This window comes from Pogona vitticeps, chromosome ZW-PAR, assembly GCF_051106095.1.
Source record: "Pogona vitticeps strain Pit_001003342236 chromosome ZW-PAR, PviZW2.1, whole genome shotgun sequence".
Lineage (NCBI taxonomy): Eukaryota > Metazoa > Chordata > Lepidosauria > Squamata > Agamidae > Pogona > Pogona vitticeps.
Window position 1 is genome coordinate 10,403,701 of NC_135800.1, and position 18,779 is coordinate 10,422,479.

General features: G+C 46.6%; 2 protein-coding genes across 2 annotated transcripts in view; both read right to left on the reverse strand.

Moving 5' to 3' along the window:
• Positions 1–18,779, reverse strand: part of LOC144585147 (uncharacterized) — a 122,348-nt gene that overhangs the window by 67,333 nt on the left and 36,236 nt on the right. The gene's annotated exons all lie outside the window — the stretch shown is intronic.
• ATP6V1G1 (ATPase H+ transporting V1 subunit G1) lies at positions 546–8,054 on the reverse strand. Its single transcript, XM_072984583.2, has 3 exons — positions 7,810–8,054; positions 3,930–4,030; positions 546–1,248 (listed from the first exon to the last, which is right to left on the reverse strand). Exons 1-3 carry the CDS (start codon positions 7,889–7,891, stop codon positions 1,075–1,077), a joined length of 357 nt encoding a protein of 118 aa, XP_072840684.1. The 5' UTR covers positions 7,892–8,054; the 3' UTR covers positions 546–1,074.

Below are 18,779 nucleotides of genomic sequence, written 5' to 3' on the forward strand. Positions count from 1 at the left end.
CTCTTGAACAGCAGGGTCTGGCTAAATCCAGGAGGTGGAGAGGGCCACAAACTAGCTATCATTAAGAGTCCTACCTAACTGAGCTGCTGCGAGTTCTGAGGAATCACAAAGCCCATGTGTCTGTACTTGCAAAGTACTGAGTAAATGTAAATTGTTCTTTTTAAGGTCAGACTGGTTCAAGGGGCTTACGTTATGCATGGCTGAGGTCTTGGGACTTGCCTCAGCGCAAAGATCAATGGCCTGTCGAACTCTCTGACTGAGTGCTTGGCGCTCCTTAGGGAGGCCTTGGGGCACCACAACTGCTAACATAACAAGAGCTTATCCAAGGAATGGCAGGCGTTGCTCAGGTCAGACAGAGTCACGCTTCGGCACTGGCTCCGATGGATACGAACAGCAGCCCACCAGCATCAGCTGAGCTGATTTCGCCCGTTATGTTCAACCATAAACACCAGAAATAAATGTAACTCACATCCGAGGACTCCATCGTCAGATATTTTGTGATTCAAGTGGAGGAAGGGGGGGGGTTAAAAAAACACACCTTAATCTGAAGTTCAATAAGTTCTTTACTTTTCTTCAAGCACCTTTAAGGGTAGATTCAAGTCAAACAGGAGGACAGACAGAGTGTGTGGCTGTTCAAACAGACCCTCGTTCAAAACACTGTTGGGAGTCCAGTTGGTCATTCTAACTTAACATTCACGATTTTGACCTCTACACTTATGTTTCGGGTGAAGTGGAGGCTAAAATGGACCCAATTCACACATTCTAAGTTTAAGAGGTATATAGTACAACAGCCGGACTGACCCTTCCCACTCATCTTGACCTCCAAATACTGTGGAGAGGTCCATTCCAAACCTTTCACAAATAATCCAGTATTCACTTTCTCTCTTGAACCCCTGTACCATAAATACACTTTCCGGACAACGAACTAATGTATTGGAACAAGCTACACAAAAAAAATCCAACAGCAGGAAGAGTCACCTACAAGTCTTGGACATAAGTTTGAAACGTTGACAGAAGAAGGGGCCAAGGAAGAGCCGGTATTGCTTAACACTTCCGGAAGGCCAAAACCTTCCTCTACCCGTTGATGCGGTAGTTCATGTGGATTTCCGGCTTGATGTCACAGACTAAGTTCAGGAGGGTCGTCAGCACCTCCTCCCGGTTCTTCTGGAAGTTGCTGTTCAGAACCATCATCTTCTCCTGGGTCTCCTTTTCCACCTCGGTGGTGGAACTGCCGTGGGAACCGAGAGCCTAATGCCGTGAGAAAAACCAGGAGGAGAAAAGAAAGCATGTACTAAACGAAGTGGTACATGGAAAAGCAAACCTGGGTTGAAACTGATAGCCTAAATCAATAATGAGAGGGAGAAAACGCAGAAGTGGTTGACCATTCCCTTCTCTTGGGGTTGCCCTGGGATGGTACAGCTGGCCCAAGACCACCCAGGCTGGCTCTTCTCCTAGAAGGCACAAGTGGGGAATCAAACTCCCAACCTCTGGCTCTGCAGCCAGATGAGCTAAACCACTGAGCTATCCCGCCGGCTTGTGCATAGCCTAGATGTTATATATTTATCCCATTCTAACGTTGTATGCTTCATTGCATACTGCTACAGAATATTTGGCAGGAAATAATAGCTAAATACTTATAAATAGATAAAATAAAGCAATATCTCGTACAGGCTCTCCAAATCCCGTACTAGCCTCCCTCCATTCAGCACTGGTTAGGCCTCATCTAAGAGGGTTGTGCCCAGTTCCAGACATCACATTTAAAAAAAAAAGAGGCTGACAAATTAGGGCAAGTTCAGAGAAGGGCAACAAGGAGGATCAGGGGCCAGGAAACCAAGCCCTATAAGGGAAAGAGTGAAAGAACTGGGCTTGTTTAGCCTTGAGAAAAGAAGAATGAAAGGAGAGAGAAGAATACTTTTCAAAGACTTGAAAGGTAGTCCTGCAGAGGAGGTGCAGGATCCATTCTCAATCAACCCAGAGTGCAGGACACACCATAATGGGCTCAGCCAAATTTCAGCTGAATATCAGGAAAAACTTCATAATTGTTACAATAGTAAAACAGTGGAGACAGTGACCTCAGGAGAGCGCTCCAATGCTGGAGGCCTTCAAGAGCAGTGGTCCCCAACCTTGGGCCTCCAGATGTTCTTGGACTACAAGTCCCAGAAGCCTTCAGCACCACCTCTGCTGGCCAGGATTTCTGGGAGTTGAAGTCCAAGAACATCTGGAGGCCCATGGTTGGGGACCACTGTTCAAGAAACGCTTACCGATCATCGCAATGCGATGTTTAGCCTATAAACATCGCTATGTGATCGCAAAAAACGCGTTGCTATGCGGATTCGTCGTTAAACGGTGCGCTCGTTAAGCGAGGCACCACTGTAAAACAATTACTTTCAGTTACTGGCCTAGTTGTGCATTCGGAAGAGCACTTTCTGAACGTGGCCATTGCCACGATCACTTCGCTCCCCTATCTTTTATTTATGAGAGATCTTTCCCCAAAGAGGGTACCCACGACAGCTCACCGTAGAGTTAAAATGCAAGTTCTACTAAAAAGACTTCGATATTCACAATTTACTGTCTTTTTCAGTGGTACTTGTTGTTTAGCTATATTAAGAATGCAGTAAAATCAGCTGTGGTTTCCAAGTGCAGGTTAGAAACATTAAGAAAAGCAAGTGAAATTAAACAACAAAAAGGGTGGGGAGAAGCCAGAGTCCTTTAAAAAACCCTGCCTGGATAAAGAGGTCTTTGGCTGCTGGTGGTGGAAGGAACACATGAGAGGGGGCCAGGGCAGCTTCTCTTGTGGAAGGAAGTTCCAGAGGCTTGGAGAGGCCACTGAAATGGTTCCACTCAAATCGAGTCTTGCAAGTGAGAAGAGACCAAAGAAAATATTTTGTTAGTGTGGGGAACTCCTTGCCACAGGATGTGATGATGGCATCTGACCTAGATGCCCTTAAAAGATGCCCTGGATGAAATGTCCATCGCAGGTTACAAGCCCTGATGGGGATGTACAATCTCCAGGCTTCGAAAGAAGGTCCCTCCAAATGCCAGATGGAGGGGAAGAGAGGGATCAGGAGACCGGTCTCTCATAGATCCGTGTGCTCCCAGAGGCAACTGGTGGGGTCCCAGTGAGATCCAATGGGCCCCTGGCCTGATCCAGCAGGGGTCTTCTTAGGTTCTTATGATATTCGCTGAATACCACTGATTCGTCAGATATTCGTCCCTTGCTATTCATGAAATCCGGAGACTCCATTGAATACAAAGGCATGAATATACACCTTTGATATTCATCCATGCATCCCTATCTCTGCCTATGCCCTCACGGATCAGCATAGACAGGCAGGGGAAGCATGATCCAGGGGAATCCCCTCCACTTTCTATGGCCCCACAGACCAGCTGATTCACATGGACTTCAGACAGAGAGGCAAGCCACTTGGCCGCCCGAAGGGAAGCTTTGCTGTTTGCAATGGAACAGAAGCTAGGCTGCCGGAGCAGAAACCACTGTTCTGGCATCTAGCTTACGATCCAGCAGTGGAGGAGGAGCAGGGAAGGGAAGCAACAGGGCAGTGGAAAGCAAGCCAGAGGCTCAGCATTTTTATTTTTTGACAGCCCTACAGACCAACAAACTGACTTGTGATTCATCAGTTTACTGGGTGGAAATTCAAGGGTTGTCAATCTTGACGACCCATGAATCAAGACAGTGATTCATCCCCATCTGTATTCAGAATAGGTTTCGGTCTCTGGCTGCAGAGCCAGAGGTTGGGAGTTCGATTCTCACGTTGTGGCTCCTTGACAAGGGACGGACTCGATGATCCTTAGGGGTCCCTTCCAGCTCTGCCGTTCTAAGATGGTGATGACGATTAAAGGGGACAAGCGGCCAACGTAACAAAGGAACAGGCAGACGAAAAAGAGCTGCTGGACACACAAACAACACCCACCGCTTCTTCCTTCGCCTTGAACTCCTTCTCCCTCTGCAGGCGATACTGCTCAATTTCAGCCTGAGCTTCTTCTTTCGCTTGCTTGAGCCGCCGGTTCTTCCCTTTTTTGGGGAGAGAGAGAGAGAGAGAGAGAGAGAGAAGGCAAGAGGGTTAAGGTATCTAAGACAGTAAGAGGCTTATCGTGGATTAAAGTGAAAAATCGATTCAGCGAGCGGCTCTGCCAGGGCTTTCAGATCCTCGCACGGGGGGCACGGCGCCATTTAAAGATGTCAAGGGCTGGGCTAATGGGGAGCGGCAGAAGGGAAATAGCTTTTTGCTTTTATTTGGAACGGCTTCCGTGCGGCAAATCAGAGCCCTGACTTGAATGCAGCCAAGGCCCTGGCCTTTTTGGTCTGCCTGAGAGGCTAACGGGGCCTTTTCTCACACACACACGAGGCTGGTACTGCCACCCCCACCGAAGTCACCTTAGCGCGGCATTTGAAAGGTACAAGAAGTGCACATTTTGTAGAGAAACCCCCAGTTAAAACGGAGGTTTTAATGCCACCCACACAGCAGAAGAGGTTGTCAGCCAAAGGTGTAAAAAAAAAAAGTTTGGGCTTTCGTAGGTCTCCCTTCGGAAATCCAAAAGGAAACTAAAAATACATTTTAACTGGATTGAAGCCTATGATGACAGCAGTTTTTTCACCCCTTTACATTCACTGTCTCCAAAAACCTGCTGTATCTCAGTTCTCTTTTTAGCCCCACATTATTCATCTAACAAATGTTATCATGTCAACTCAGCGGAACTTAGTTCTGAGCAGAGACGTGCAGGATCCGTGCCGGTCTCTAGGGCCGCAGGAAAAGCCACCTCCATCATGTTCTCATCTTCTGCTCCTCTGAGCTAACCTATCCAGCCAGAATCGCTGTCCTCAGCCAGAGGGAGGGGGTCGTTACAGTTTCAGAATGTGGGTTAGCCTGCCGCTTCCTAATTAGCAAGTCTTCCCAAGAGGTGCTTCCATCCACTCTGGTGTCAAAGCAACCCACTTTATCTCACCCTCCCCCTGCTCACAGACCTAGGGTGGGTGGGATCTGGGTATGCTCTGTTTTTCACACACCAACCCCTATCAGGATCTAATCCAAACACAAGTATTTTACTTGAGCCCGATGCTCCTGATTTGCCCATTTTCAGGCATCTCAGCAAAGGTGTCCCCCTCAATTTTCAACCACCTTTCTGAGACCACTGCTCAGCTTCACTTATTTAAAACAGAATCAGACACAATGAGACACAGGATGGCATCTGCACATACCATGAAACTCAGCAGACCACAACAAACCTCACAGGCTAGAATCTGTTCATATTATCAAATTGCAGAGAAGAGAAACTGAGAATAAGACTGTCAAGCTACGCAGATGGCAGACGGTGCTTACCCCTCTGGTAACCAAAAGAGGAAGAAACACAGCATTCTTTGGCACCTTAGAGAATAACGAACTATACCCTCAGGTTTCACATTTGCAGTCCTTAAAATGCCACAAGCATGTGTGTTCCCGGCACAACAAAGCAACGGTTTCTATTGCTCTGGAAATAATTACAAAAGCAGAAGTTACAATTTGAGTCAACAGCAGCCGACTCAGGCTTCAAGATTTCCTCTCTGATTAATACGGCCTGACCACTGCTCTGCTCTATTTTTTGCTTTTTTTCCCCCCCCTCCTTAAAGGCACCAACTTAATCTGCTTTTAGCCACCTTTTTCAAAGAGGTTCCATCTAGTGACATTTATTAAGGGGAGACACCAAGGACAGATATTTTTTTTCTTTCCACTGCTTGCCAGCTCCATGTAAATAAAGCTGTCCAGTTATAACCATGCTCCTCACAGTGGCTTTATTGGTATTTCACTGTCTAACCAGCCGACCAGATAGGCGAGGTATAAATCAAATAAATAAATAAATAAATAACCAGATCAATGCTCACAGAACTGGTGTGCAGGGAACTTTAGATCTGCAGTGATGACATGATTGACCTTGTTCACATCCACTGAGCTGACGCAGTCATCACAATAGCTGTGGGGTGTTTGTAAGGAATAATAGATTTTCCTGGCAACTACATAATACCAGTTAATCTTGGTATAATGCAAAGCATCAGGGGGTAGCTTGGTCTGGAATTGGTAATTAAAAGCCATTTACTTTACACAGAGTCAGCTCTCATTGGAAATGAGAACTGCTACAGAACTGTTTGTTAATGCACCCTGAGGCAGCTGCCTCTGTTCTGCGAATATCCAGGGGAAGGAGGAGTTGGGTCTATGGGAGCCGTCACCATGACCACCTCTGCTTCAAAAGAGACTAGAGTACTACTTGCATGAGGGCCCACGATAAAAAGCGTGTGTGTGTAATCCACTCCAGGTCTTGCAATGCACGGCTGCATCTCGGCCACTGCTTTGCAGGCAACATTACAGCTTTGATGCAAGCTGCTTCAGAAAGACCTGCACCCCCGAGACCCAGCAGTATGAAGGACTAGCTGACCAATTTCAGCAGTATAGCTTTAGCTACTCATGGTCATATGATGAAGCACTGTGTAATTTGCCAAACAAGGTGGCTATTAGTCCTTCAGACAAAGGCCAGTGTGGTACAATTGGTTACAGCGTTGACTAAGGTCTCTGGAGGTCCAGATTCAAGATCCTTGACCAAGGAACCAACCGTGGGTCACTTAAGAGATCTTCTCAGCTTGGCCTGTCAGGATAAAGAAGGAACCGTGGATGCCACTTTGAACTCACTGGGAAAACAGACAAGTACATATACACGGATTTACTGCAGCTCCTGGCTGGATAACATTTCCCGCCCACACCCGGCCGTATGTCCCATTAAAACAGGACAGGCCATCTGGCGGATCTTGGGCTCGCCGTTCTCCTTCCCTCTGATCAACCTCTCACCACGTGAGAATGAGCTACAGGAAGAAATGAGCAGAAGCCTTCTGCTCACTAGGGAAAAGACAAAATGCAGAACTCAAAACTAAAAGAGGAAAATGAGGGCTTTTCAAAGCCAAAGCAACAATGAACAAAGAGATGCTCAAAAACAGGAAAGTTAATGCCACATGTTCTTTAGACTACGACTCAGGAAGCCTGGATTCCACCCCTCACTCTGCCACTGAAGCTCAGAGGGTGACCCAGGGCCATCCACACTCCTCCCCCCCCTCGCTTTGGTTGACCTCACACAATGGCTGGGGAGCCCAAGAGAGGACAGGAAAATTCCCACGCACCTCCTTGGTACCCCCACAAAGCAAGACGATCTAAAAATGCAACTAACCAGTAAAGAATTAACAATGACTCAATCAATAACAGATGACCGGAGAACATGTTCATCAAAGAGCTTTCCTCTGTGGCTCCCCCTCAGGCTGGACTACCTTACAGGGCTGTTGGGAAGGCACCCAGGAAAGGCAGGAGACGTCCTGTTTATTTATTTACAGTATTTTATATCCCGCCTATCTGCTCAATTACCACTGATCCCCCACAATGCAAGAAGATCTAAAAACGCAGCAACTCAGCAATAATAACAATAACAAAAACGAATGTACGATGAACTGAGGGCATGCTACTCAGAGGGCTTTCCCCTCATGACTCTCTCCTCAGCCTGGCCGACATCCCAGGGCTGCTGGGAAGAGAGGAGAGAAGGCAGGAGAAGTCCTTGAGCCCCCCCCCCAAGAAAAAGATAAGCTAATGCAAAATACCCGTCAATGAATCCTGGTAATTAATGACTATGACTTCCTCACCATAAACAACAACAGTAAAAGCAATAACAACAATCATACCAATAATAATAGGATATTAATTGACTGACTGGTGAAGGGAAACGGTCCCCCCCCCCGGGGCCTCCCTCCCAAGCCCACCCACCCTAACCCCAACCGCCACGTACTCTTCCGGGCCTCGGCCACCTTCTCGGCGGCTCTCTTCTCGGCGTGCAGCAGCTGCTGGATGCCCTGCGACTGGCTGGCCATGGCGGCGTCGGCGTCGGGCGCGGGGCTCCCAGGCAAGCTCCTGCCGGCTCCCTTCTCTCCCTCCTTCGGCCTTCTCCCACCGACCGACCGACCGACCGACCTGCCGCCTCCGCAACGGATCGGCGTCCCTGCCTCTCTTCTTCTCACTCAGGGAATGAACTGACGGCTGGGCGGCTGTCAGGTGACTTGGTCATGTGAAACGAAACGCCTGGCCCAACCCCCCCCACGGCGGGATCCGGCTCCGCCTTCTCGTCCTCTGCCGCTGATAGGCTGGGGCGGGGGCTCGTCAAATGCGCTTCCGGCCAGCCGCGAGGCCGCTCTGGGCACGCGCTTGTCTACGGAAAAGACTTCGAACATCCGCATGAGGGAACGGGGGGGGAAGGGGAAGCTCCCGGATAGGCACAAGTCTCGGTGACCAATCAAGCATTCAAATTTAAAATGTTTCTTTTGGGATGTGTTAAAATCTTCTCAACGGGAGGGAGATGGGAGAAAGGTTCGCGCCAGGTCGAATAATCTCTAGGGTTCTCTCCAACACACACACCCCGCGCGTCTTGCTCTATGGATTGTCCCCGCTCTGCTAGTTACGTGGCCTATCCTCCCCGCTCTCACTGCGCAGACTCCAACCCACCCCGAGCGACTGCGCATGCTCATCTTCCCTTACTGGCAGTGACGGCAGCCGCTGCCTTCCCTTGTTCCCACGAGATCCGAGGGCGCATGCGCGTCGTCCCCCTCTTCTCACCTCCCCCCTCCCAGCCGCGCAATTTTCTTTCCCGCTTCAGTTTCTCCTCAGAGGGGTCGCAAAAAAATAAATTAAAAAAGGCGGGAATCGTGATCTTGGCCGCCGAGAAGCCCCAAACCAAGGGCCTGGGGGGCGCCATTGAAAGCTAATAACATCTTAATAGCTTAATGTTATTATGCAAATATAATATAGTGTATAGGGTGAGCAATTTCCACCGTTTTTTTTTTCCTTTTCTGGGACTCATCCAGAATCTCCTGAGGGCAAAAATCCTGGAAGATTTAGGAAGCCACTTCTGTGAGAGACACGGAGGTGGAGGGAGAGTTTAAAAGCCTTAAATGGGCTCCAAGACTTGGTCCTTCTGGTCTCGAAAGGCCAGGAGAGGGAAGGAGGTCTTCTGCTGTCATCCCCTCCCCTGCCCCCTTTAAAAAAAAAAGCATTTCCAGCTAAAAGTGCAGAAAAAGAGAAAGCAAAGCCAAAAAGCAAAGAGGGCTGCTTATATGCTGCCTCTTCCCCCCCCCCCTCCCAGGGCTTCATGCATGCTCTGGGTGGTTTGCAATCTCGTTCTGCAAACTACACATGGCAACTTCTTCCCCCCGCCTCCAGCAAGCTGGACACTCAGTTTCTGGACCTCGGAAGGATGGAAGACGGAGTGAACCTTTGAGCCGGCTTCCTGAACTGATTGGACTTGAACTCGTGTCATGAGCAGAGTCTTGACTCCAGTTTAACCACTGCATCACCAGGCTCCTAAAATGTGTGTTGTTGTTTTTTACCATCACTACACAAAAATTGGAGGTTGTTCATGACTTTGTGTACCTTGGCTCAACAATCTGACACCCTTTCCCTAGATGTCGAGCTGGATAAACGCATTGGGAAAGCGCATTCTCTAGACTCAAGGAGAGTATGGCTGAATAAAGCTGACGGCATATACCAAGATCCAGGTCTATAGAGCCTGTTTCCTGAGCACACTCCTGTACTGCAGTGAGTCCTGGACCCTTTGTGCATGGCAGGAGAGGAAGCTAAACACCTTCCATATGCGTTGCCTCCAACAGATTTTTGGTATCACCTGGCAGGACAAAGTTCCAAATAGAGTAGTCCTAGATCGAGCTGGAATTTGTAGCATGTATACATTACTGAAACAGTGACATCTACTTTGGCTTGGCCATGACATGAGAATGGCTGATGGTCGGATTCCAAAAGTTCTCCTGTATGGAGAATTAGTGCAGGGAAATCGCCCCAGAGGGAGACCACAGCTGAGATACAAGAACAGCTGCAAGCGGGATCTGAAGGCCTTAGGAATGGACCTGAACAGATGGGAAACCTTGACCTCTGAGCGTTCAGCCCGGAGGCACATGGTGCCTCATGGGCTGTCCCAATTTGAAGAGACCCTTGTCCAGCAGGCCGAGGCAAAGAGGCAGACCCAAAAACAGCAAAACCAGGGAGCTGGAGAGGGGACAGATTGTATTTGTCTTCAGTATGGAATTGGCCTTCTCAGCCACACGAGATGCTGTTCCAAGTCCTCCATTCAGAGCATGTGACCCTCATCCCTCGAGACTGAAGGATGCCAAAGGTAAAGGTTCCCCCTGACATTTAGTCCAGTCGTGTCCGACTCTAGGGTGCGGTGCTTATCCCTGTTTCCAAGCTGTAGAGCCAGTATTTGTCCAAAGACAGTTTCCATGGTCACATGGCCAGCACAACTAGACACTCACCGCTGTGACCTTCCCACCGAGGTGGTACCTATTTATCTACTCGCATTTTTACATGCTTTCGAACTGCTATGTTGGCAGGAGCTGGGACAAGCGACGGGGGCTCATTCACTGTTGCGTGAATTCAATCTTACGATGGCTGGTCTTCCGACCTTGCAGCACAGAGGCTTCTGCAGTTTAACCCGCAGTGCCACCACGTTGCTTTTTTTTTTTTAAAGCAGAGACCAGCAGAGGGCTTAAAGCTTTTTCTGAGCAGTTTACAATTTAATTATGCTGGATGCTGAATTTACTGCCGTCAGAGGGGTGGAAAGCTGAGTCAACCTTGAGCCGGCTCCATGAGCTTGTCAGGTTGTGAGCAGAGTCTTCACTGCAGTTTAAGTATAGCACCAGAATAAAGCATAGACACCTTGTTTAAAGAGTCCTAATTACAGATCAAAGGCACACGGAGGGAAAGAGGAAGCACCATAAACCGCCATCAGGAAGCTTCAGTGGTTTGTTGATGGTCAGAAACATAGCTGTTGGTCTCCTTGTTTGGTTTGTTTATCTCTTCTGCATTGCTTCTCTCTTTCTGCACCTCGTCCGGGAGATTCCTTGGCTGTGACCTCAAGATTATTAAGATAGACATTGCTGCTGGACTTTCTCTTAGACTTTCACGAACCTTTGCTCCGCAACAAGCCGACAACCAAAATTCAGAGAGAAAACAACTTTCCAATGTGCACTGAGCTTCTGAGGGAATTATATGATGATGAAACATCGTATTAAAACAGTTAATAAATGGCAGTGCTCTCGCTCTACTGCAGTGTGAATTGGGCAGAGATGGGGTGCAAACAAACAGGGAAATACTTTGCATGGTGAATGAACCACTTGTGACAATCACACGATGTACGGGCAATAGGGCTCCAACCCAATCCTGATCTGTGCCCAAGCTGGTCCAATTTGGCCCAGCAGCACATTTACTCTTGGGGGGGGGGGCAAGCTGCAGCGATTCCTGAAAGGATGGCTTTAAGAGAGAACAAAGTTGGCAAAGCAATCCATTCCGTTGAGATCCAATACAGTCCCTTTTCACCCTCAGATTGCACGCTTAGGTTCTTAGTTACAGCATCCTGAAAGGAGCAGAACATAAATCAAAAATGGGTGGAGGTTATCAGATAGACACCATGGCATAACCAAAGGGGGGGGGGATAAAACACAGTTATTCACCCTTCCCATACCTGTGAGCCTCATGACATGAGATAATGATTCTCCACCTAGAAGTGTACATCGATAAGAAAAGACTTGCTGTTTGCTCTAACATGAGCTTGTCTCAGTCCTCACTGGGCAAATCAGAATTGCTTTCATTTCATAATCAGTTAATTGCGGGATAGCATGGTGTCGCTTCCGTGTTTGATGCACCAGGCCCATGACTATAAAAGATTTGTGAACCCAGGTGAGGTGACAGACGGTCTGATACCTACTGTGTGCGAGAGAGAGTTTTCAATTGATGGCACAACTGCGTGCCAAGGAGGGCAGAAAAAGCCCGTGTGGTAGAACTGAGAAAGCCAAGCTGCGGGGGCAACTGAACATTAACATGTCTTGTGTGGAATTATTTGACTTCTTAAAAATGGACTTGGATCTGTTGAAAGTGGCAAGAAGCCAACTTAGGTGGACCTTTCCAAAGGAAGAAAGCCAGGGATAAGCCCGTCCAGCTTCGTGATGAAAACTTCACCCTTAATTCAGGTATTTATGGTATGTATTCATCAGCCTGCAAGAAAAGTGGATACAATATGCTTAGGAGAGTGGCAGAAATAGCCGCCAAGTGTGAGCGGTTGTCTGTGTTTTCCTGTTTGGAGGTGAATCGAAGGGTTGGAATTGATCTTGTGTATTCTCACCAGGATTTGGATGGGCAAAGCAGCATGTAGACATTTAACCTTGCTTCAAAAAATCGCCAGGAATGTCCTCAGCTAGATTTGGTGGTCCTCGTTTTTGTGACACCTTAATGACTAGTGTATTTTATTAAGATGTTCATGCACCTAGTGTTCCCTCGGTTGGCAGATTATTGCACATATACTGTGGATGGGTAGGAGATTGTAACCAGTAGGATCAGAAAGCATAGATTTATATCTAACATAGAAAAACCAGCTGTACCTCTTATTTACCACCCCATAGCATTTAAGGCTCTCTCTGGGTGGTTTAGTTTCATTATGCAAGCTACTGTACACATTGTCTCTCCCCCCCTCCCCCCTGCAAGCTAGGCTGTCAAATTCACTGACATCAGAAGGATGGAAGGCTGAGTCAATCTTGAGCCTGTTGGGATTGAACTCAGGTTGTAAGCAGAGTCTTGGGTGTAGTACTGCATTTTAGCCACTTCGCCATGAAGCCCTATATCCCACCTTTCTGCTAAGAAAGGGCAAGACGGAGGTCCTTCGGGTGGGTGCCCCAGACATCTGTGGTCTGGGAAAATTCCCTCTCTTTTGGGGGGGGCATGACTCTTACCACCAAGAATGAGGTTCGCAGCTTGGGTGTACATCTGGACCCGGCGCTCACCATGGAGACCCAGGTGTCGTCAGTGGTCCGTTCCACATATTTCCACCTTCGGCGGATTGCCCAGCTGCGTCCCTATCTTGATGTGGGGGCGCTCACCACTTTGGTCCATGCGCTTGTAATCTCCAGATTAGACCACTGTAATACACTGTCCGTGGGGCTGCCTTTGAGATTGACGCGGAAACTTCAGATGGTGCAAAATGCCGCAGCCAGACTTCTAACTGGGGTGAAAAGGCACAAACATATCTCCCCCATGCTGGCCAGCGTGCATTGGTTGCCCATTCGTTTCCACGCTGATTTCAAAGTTCTTACAATTACTTATAAAGCCCTAAATGGTTTAGGACTTCAAAATCTGGCAGAGTGCCTTCTCCCACCCAGTTCTATCAGAGACACTCGTTCTAGCCAGGCCGGGCGATTGAGGGGCCTAACGCCAAGGGAGGCCTGAAAGGAAAGAATGAGGAACTGGGCCTTCTCGGCAGTGGCCCTTTGGCTATGGAACAACTTGTCCCTAGAGATCCGCTTGGCTCCCTCTCTGGGTGTCCTTAGAAGTACAGTGGTGCCTCGCATAGCGATCGCTCCGTTGAGCGACGAAATCGCTTAGCGACGGAGTTTTTGCAATCGCAAAAGCGATCGCTTTGCGATGTACCTATGGGTTTTTTTCGCTTTGCGATGATCATGGGGAAGCGATCATGGCAAAGCGACCCTTTTTTAACAGCTGATCGGCAGTTTCAAAATGGCCACCAGGAAAACAAAATGGTCGCCCACTGTTTTTCCTCACTTAAGAGGCAACGAAAATGGTGGCGCTATGGAGGATTTTCGTTTAAAGGTGAGTTTTAAGCCCATAGGAACGCATTAATCGTGTTTTAATGCGTTTCTATGGGCTTTTTAATTTTGCTTAGCAATGTTTTCGCTTAGCAACGTTTTTTCCAGAATGGATTAACGTCACTAAGCGAGGCACCACTGTAAACTAAAGACATGGCTATTTAGGCAGGCTTTCCCTCTTGCTGTATTTTAATATCTATATTTTTACATCTTGGATTTTTGTATGTTATTGGTTTTATTGTTTTTAAACTTTGTTGTGTCACCCAGAGTAGACTATCTGTCGAGGTGGGTGGGGTATGTATGTATGTATGTATGTATGTATGTATGTATGTATGTATGTATGTATGTATGTATGTATGTATGTATGTATAAATAAATAAATAAATAAATAAATAAATAAATAAATAAATAAATAAATAAATAAATAAATAAAAGAACAATGAGCAGCCAACAACAATAGGTTTTGAATTTTAAACAATTATATATATTTAAAACATTGAAAATAATATTTAAAATATGGTTAAATAGGGAGGTCAGAATCTTATTTGCCTTATATGATCTGTCACATACCAGTCAGTCAACAAAAGGGGAAACGCTTGCGTGATTCTTTTATGTATTTTTCTTCAGTAGGATGGGTAAATGGAAACAACTGTTTTTTGTCATTTAAAACTCAGCTGGGTGCCAGAGGCCTGTTTTGAGTGGAAAAGCAAAGTGTACAAACAGTGGTTCTGCGAATGAGGCATAGAGTGAAAGCCTGATTAAAGATGTTATCGGGAAGCACCTTAGAACTCCTGGGAATGTGAAGGCTTTCTCTGTTGAATGTTTGCCTGCCATGCCACGGTTGAAACACAGGTAGTGTGGAGGATGAGTTATAAGCAGAGCACAAAATAAGCACTTTAAAGGTTAAGCCTAGAATTTCAAGGTCATGATTCTGAAGAACAACAACAGCGAAAAAAGAAAGAATTTGGCTACCTGAATAATTAGAGCACTGTGCACAACCCCCTGGTGTTTAATGCCAGACGGTGATGCAGCCGTAAGGTGCACTAATGGCTTGTTACAGATGGCCCTATTTATGCACAGTGTCAGACCATGGTCTCTCTCTTTTGATGAGATGGAGATGCATTTAAAAAAAAATATAACTATTGGATTCAGCTCCAAGCTTCTACATTCCGAATTACGCCATAGGAGCTAAAAAATATAAATATGTCTGCTGTTTCACCTTCTTTTCACAATCCCGGAGTCTTGTGCAGAAGGAAAACTTGAAGCTACACCTTGATTAAGAACATGTTCAGTTTCCACCGGTGTTGAATTTCTGAATCTCATTCAGAGTGTTGGTTTTGGCCTTTAAAGCCCAAGTTGATCTGGATTCTGAATGTCTTCAGGAGCAGTTTCTCTTGTATGAACCTGCCCAAAGTTTGGAATAAAATAATGAGTTGGGGGTTAGGGTCTTTTTGGTGGCTGCCCCAGAAACCTGGAATATTTACCTCTTTCTGAAGTCATTATACAGATTTGATGACCAAGTCAGAAAATGTGGTAGCAATATGAATAGGGTGACATATTCCTGTCACTGTTCGATATGTTGGCATTCTGTAACAGCAGACGTTTTGAGACCACCTTCCCGTGGCTAAGATGCCAAGCATGTTGCAGTAGCTTCCTCTCAGCTACAAATTTAGTTAATAACTTGGCAAGAGTAAGGGGAAAAAATGTCATGCCTGAAAGGAGAATTCCAATTTGTTTATATTTGATACTGAAGCCCCACTGATTAAAGTGGAAAATAATCTGCTTTATTTTACCTTTCTGTTCTCCGGATCCATCCTGAACGCCATAACCCACATCGCGGGCTGCTACTTATGCAAGGAAAATTGGAGATGCTGAAAATCAATCTCTCTCCTCTCTGCCTCATCCATCAGCTTTGAGAGTCCCCTTAACCACAAACCTTTGGCTGTCAAGCCATGTTTTTCATCGGGGAAAGGGGCCCCCAAGGCTGTCCAGACTGAAATATCTACTCCTGCCGAGGAGCAGCAAAAGCAAACAACTAATTGAGTTTGGAGAGAGGCGACGCCGCCCGCTAAAACTTGATGTAATGCAATTGCATTTCTGTAGGTTTCTGGAATTAATAGCTTGGATTAACCTGAAATAACCATAGCAACACACCCAATAATCAAGAACAATAAATCAGCTTCCCTCACAGTCATAGGTGGTTCAAGGATGGGGGGGGGAGGCTTGGAAGCAGGATTCGTGCACCGTACGCAGGAGTATAAACGCCTCGGGCAGACGCGTGTGGAGAGATCCAGAAGCCTGCCAAGCAGAGTCTTATTTTGTTTAGGGGCTTTGTTCATGGAGACAAGAGTGAGCTGTTCTTCTAAGATTCCCATTGTTCCTTTTCCTCACTCAAAAACCATCCATCTGTCCAGCACAATTGCAAAAATACAACAGTCCAAGATATAGTAGATCATAATCTCACGCCGTAGGCAGTTGCAGAGCAAAGGTATTGGAGGTTTGAATTTACAAACAGGAGGGACAATGTATGGGTAAGTGTACATGTATTTGTGGTTGTTGGATAAAAGGGGAGTTTCAGTTACCCTCCCTCCATGTTAAACCAGGCGAGTAAGGAGTGAGCTTAGCCTAGAGGAGTGCGGCAGCTGATGGCTTTGTGAATCTACTCACGAATCCTCCCAACCTTGTCCTATCAGTTTACAGGCCCAATAAAACCAAGAATTAAAACCAACAATATCAAACAGCACAGAGATAAACAAAGTCCAAGATGGTAAGACATAGGGAACTAAGAAATGGAAAAAAGGGGGGGCTGCCTGAAGAACCAAGTCTTCAGCTTGTTCTTAAAAACTCCCAGGTACCCCTCAAGCGAGCTTCCCCGTTTGCAGGTCTGCTGCTCTGCCTTGCTAAAACGAAGGAGCCGTCCACTAGGGGCCCAGTGTTTGGGGAAAGGTTAAACCTTCTCCCTCGCCCCAGTCCTGATCTGAACCCTCACAGTTTATGTGAAATGTGACCTAACCCCACAGCAGTTCTGGCTTATATGTTGAATGGGTTTGTGCATCGAACATGAAGACAAATTTAGCCTCCAGCCGGCAGGGATCATGGCACGCACTCCAATGTGGATGGAAAGGCGTTTATGGGCTTCCATCCCTCTCTAGAAATGGCTACCCAAGATCTATGATCTGACCTTCAGATTAAGTTTCAAGGGATCAGGGTACTGTGAATATGGACTCTCCTAACAGCAGACCTGCACATGTGGGAGGACTAAGCGTTGGTGTTAGCCAAACCATGCTCCCCGTATAGTGTTTCAATAACAAGTGGAACATCAGTTTTGCCTCAGTGCTTGCTAATTCCAACGCTGGGCGGGATGAAGTGGAATAAATATATCCATCATCAGAATACACACAATTTTTTTTCTGCTTCACCAACTTGCTCTGAATTACTCGGGGAAAGAAAAGAAACTTAAACACGGCTTAGTCACCCATATCAAGAACATCTTCTGTCAACAGCCTCTTTACAGGAAAGATGTCCCACCGTGCTTTGTCTCCAGAGGCTCACATGCAGGAAGAGGCGTTTCTATCCTTAGCCTGGCCTGGCCTTGACTTTATTTCCCAAGATAACATCTGCCTTGAGGATTTCTCTTCCCGCCCCTCCCCCAAGGAAGCAGGAAAAAAACATGTGTTCTTCTGGAAGCTGTTTGTAAAGCTTTCACGTATTTTACCCGAGGGTAAATTATCGACAAGGCCGATGTACACCGACCAAAACAGCAGCAGAGAAATTGCTTGCCAGTCCAGGGACTGTGATATCAGCAGGTGGCGGAAGCCAAGGTAATGCATCCTCCCGACCTTCTTGTCCTTTGCTCACATGGGCGGTGGAAAATCGGATTACATTTCTGTGTTTCACAGATGGAAATATTAGCACTCCGTACTTACTACACTCATCTTCTCATATTAAGGATTACAAGTGAAAAAGAACTACTGTGTAGATCAACGGGAGAGAATCCCACGTTCAATCTTAGCATCTCTATTTCAACAGATCAGATAGGAGATCCTTGAAGTCAGAATCCCGGATCCATGGTGCTCCTGAAAATAGACGTATAGTCCAACTTGATCTGGAAGTTAAAAGCAGTAGAACAGGTATGTGTTCCAAAGGTATGTGTTTTAGGAATCAGACTGGCACATTAAGCCTGGGTTGCCCTTCCAATAATAATCAATTATAAAACAAAGCATTCTAAATGCAAGATAAATAGGCTAGGAAGATCACATGATGACAAACGAATGTTTCATCGCAGGCTCGGTTTTCACATACAGTAGAAGTGGTAACCTCATGCGTGCTGGGTGTGAGAGGAATTTTGATGCCCCCGGGCGAGATGTTTCCCTTCCAGCAACCTGAATTTATGCAATCTAGATGAGCTTTTTTTTTCTTGCCTTGTGAGAAGCTGGACTTGAGCCTTCTAATTCTCCAGAAATGGGGGAGAAAGCAGCGATCCACCCAGGCAATCTGTGACTTTGAGGCTACATGACATCCATGTAATTAATGTTTAAACATTTCGTTTAGCTCAAATAAATCTTAGGCCTGATTGAGGCATCAGCTCTCCCCAAAAGCTATTCAACAGAGGCTCGCCTTGCGCAAGAAATGAAGAGTGAACCTTCTGTCAGTACATCTCTTGATTCGAAGCGTGCTCAGGAAAATTAGTCTTGACAGCAGTGCCAAGAGAAGTAAATGGATTTTCTTCCCCTTAGCCTGTGGCTTTTTCTTTCCGTTGGAAAGAAACCCAGTTTTTCTCCCTATCAGATTCTGCTTGCCATTGATCAAAGGTGAATTAGCTATATCCTGCTGGAAAAGTTTCTCCGAAAGGCCAATGACCTTGAGATTAAAACAAGCGGGATTAATTTCACTGCATAGGAAACAGGCTGTGCTCAATTTTGATCAAATACATGAAACTAAAGGCGTGATGAAAAGTACATGAATTGTAGGCGATGGGTTCACAGATCACAGCAAAGTGGGCTTAGATTGAATATCAGGAAAGGCTTACCATCTGAGTGAAAAGTGGGGTGTGGAATTTGTTGCCCTGGGGAGGGTGTCTAGCTAAGCAACTCACAGCTCAAAG

Excerpts from the sequence above, each read along its gene's own strand:
- ATP6V1G1 (XM_072984583.2), bottom strand. The coding sequence starts at position 7,891 with ATGGCCAGCCAGTCGCAGGGCATCCAGCAGCTGCTGCACGCCGAGAAG. Across the intron at positions 4,031-7,809 it reads GGTGGCCGAGGCCCGGAAGA|GGAAGAACCGGCGGCTCAAG; the intron begins GTACGTGGCGGT and ends TCCCCAAAAAAG. Across the intron at positions 1,249-3,929 it reads TCAAGGCGAAGGAAGAAGCG|GCTCTCGGTTCCCACGGCAG; the intron begins GTGGGTGTTGTT and ends TCACGGCATTAG.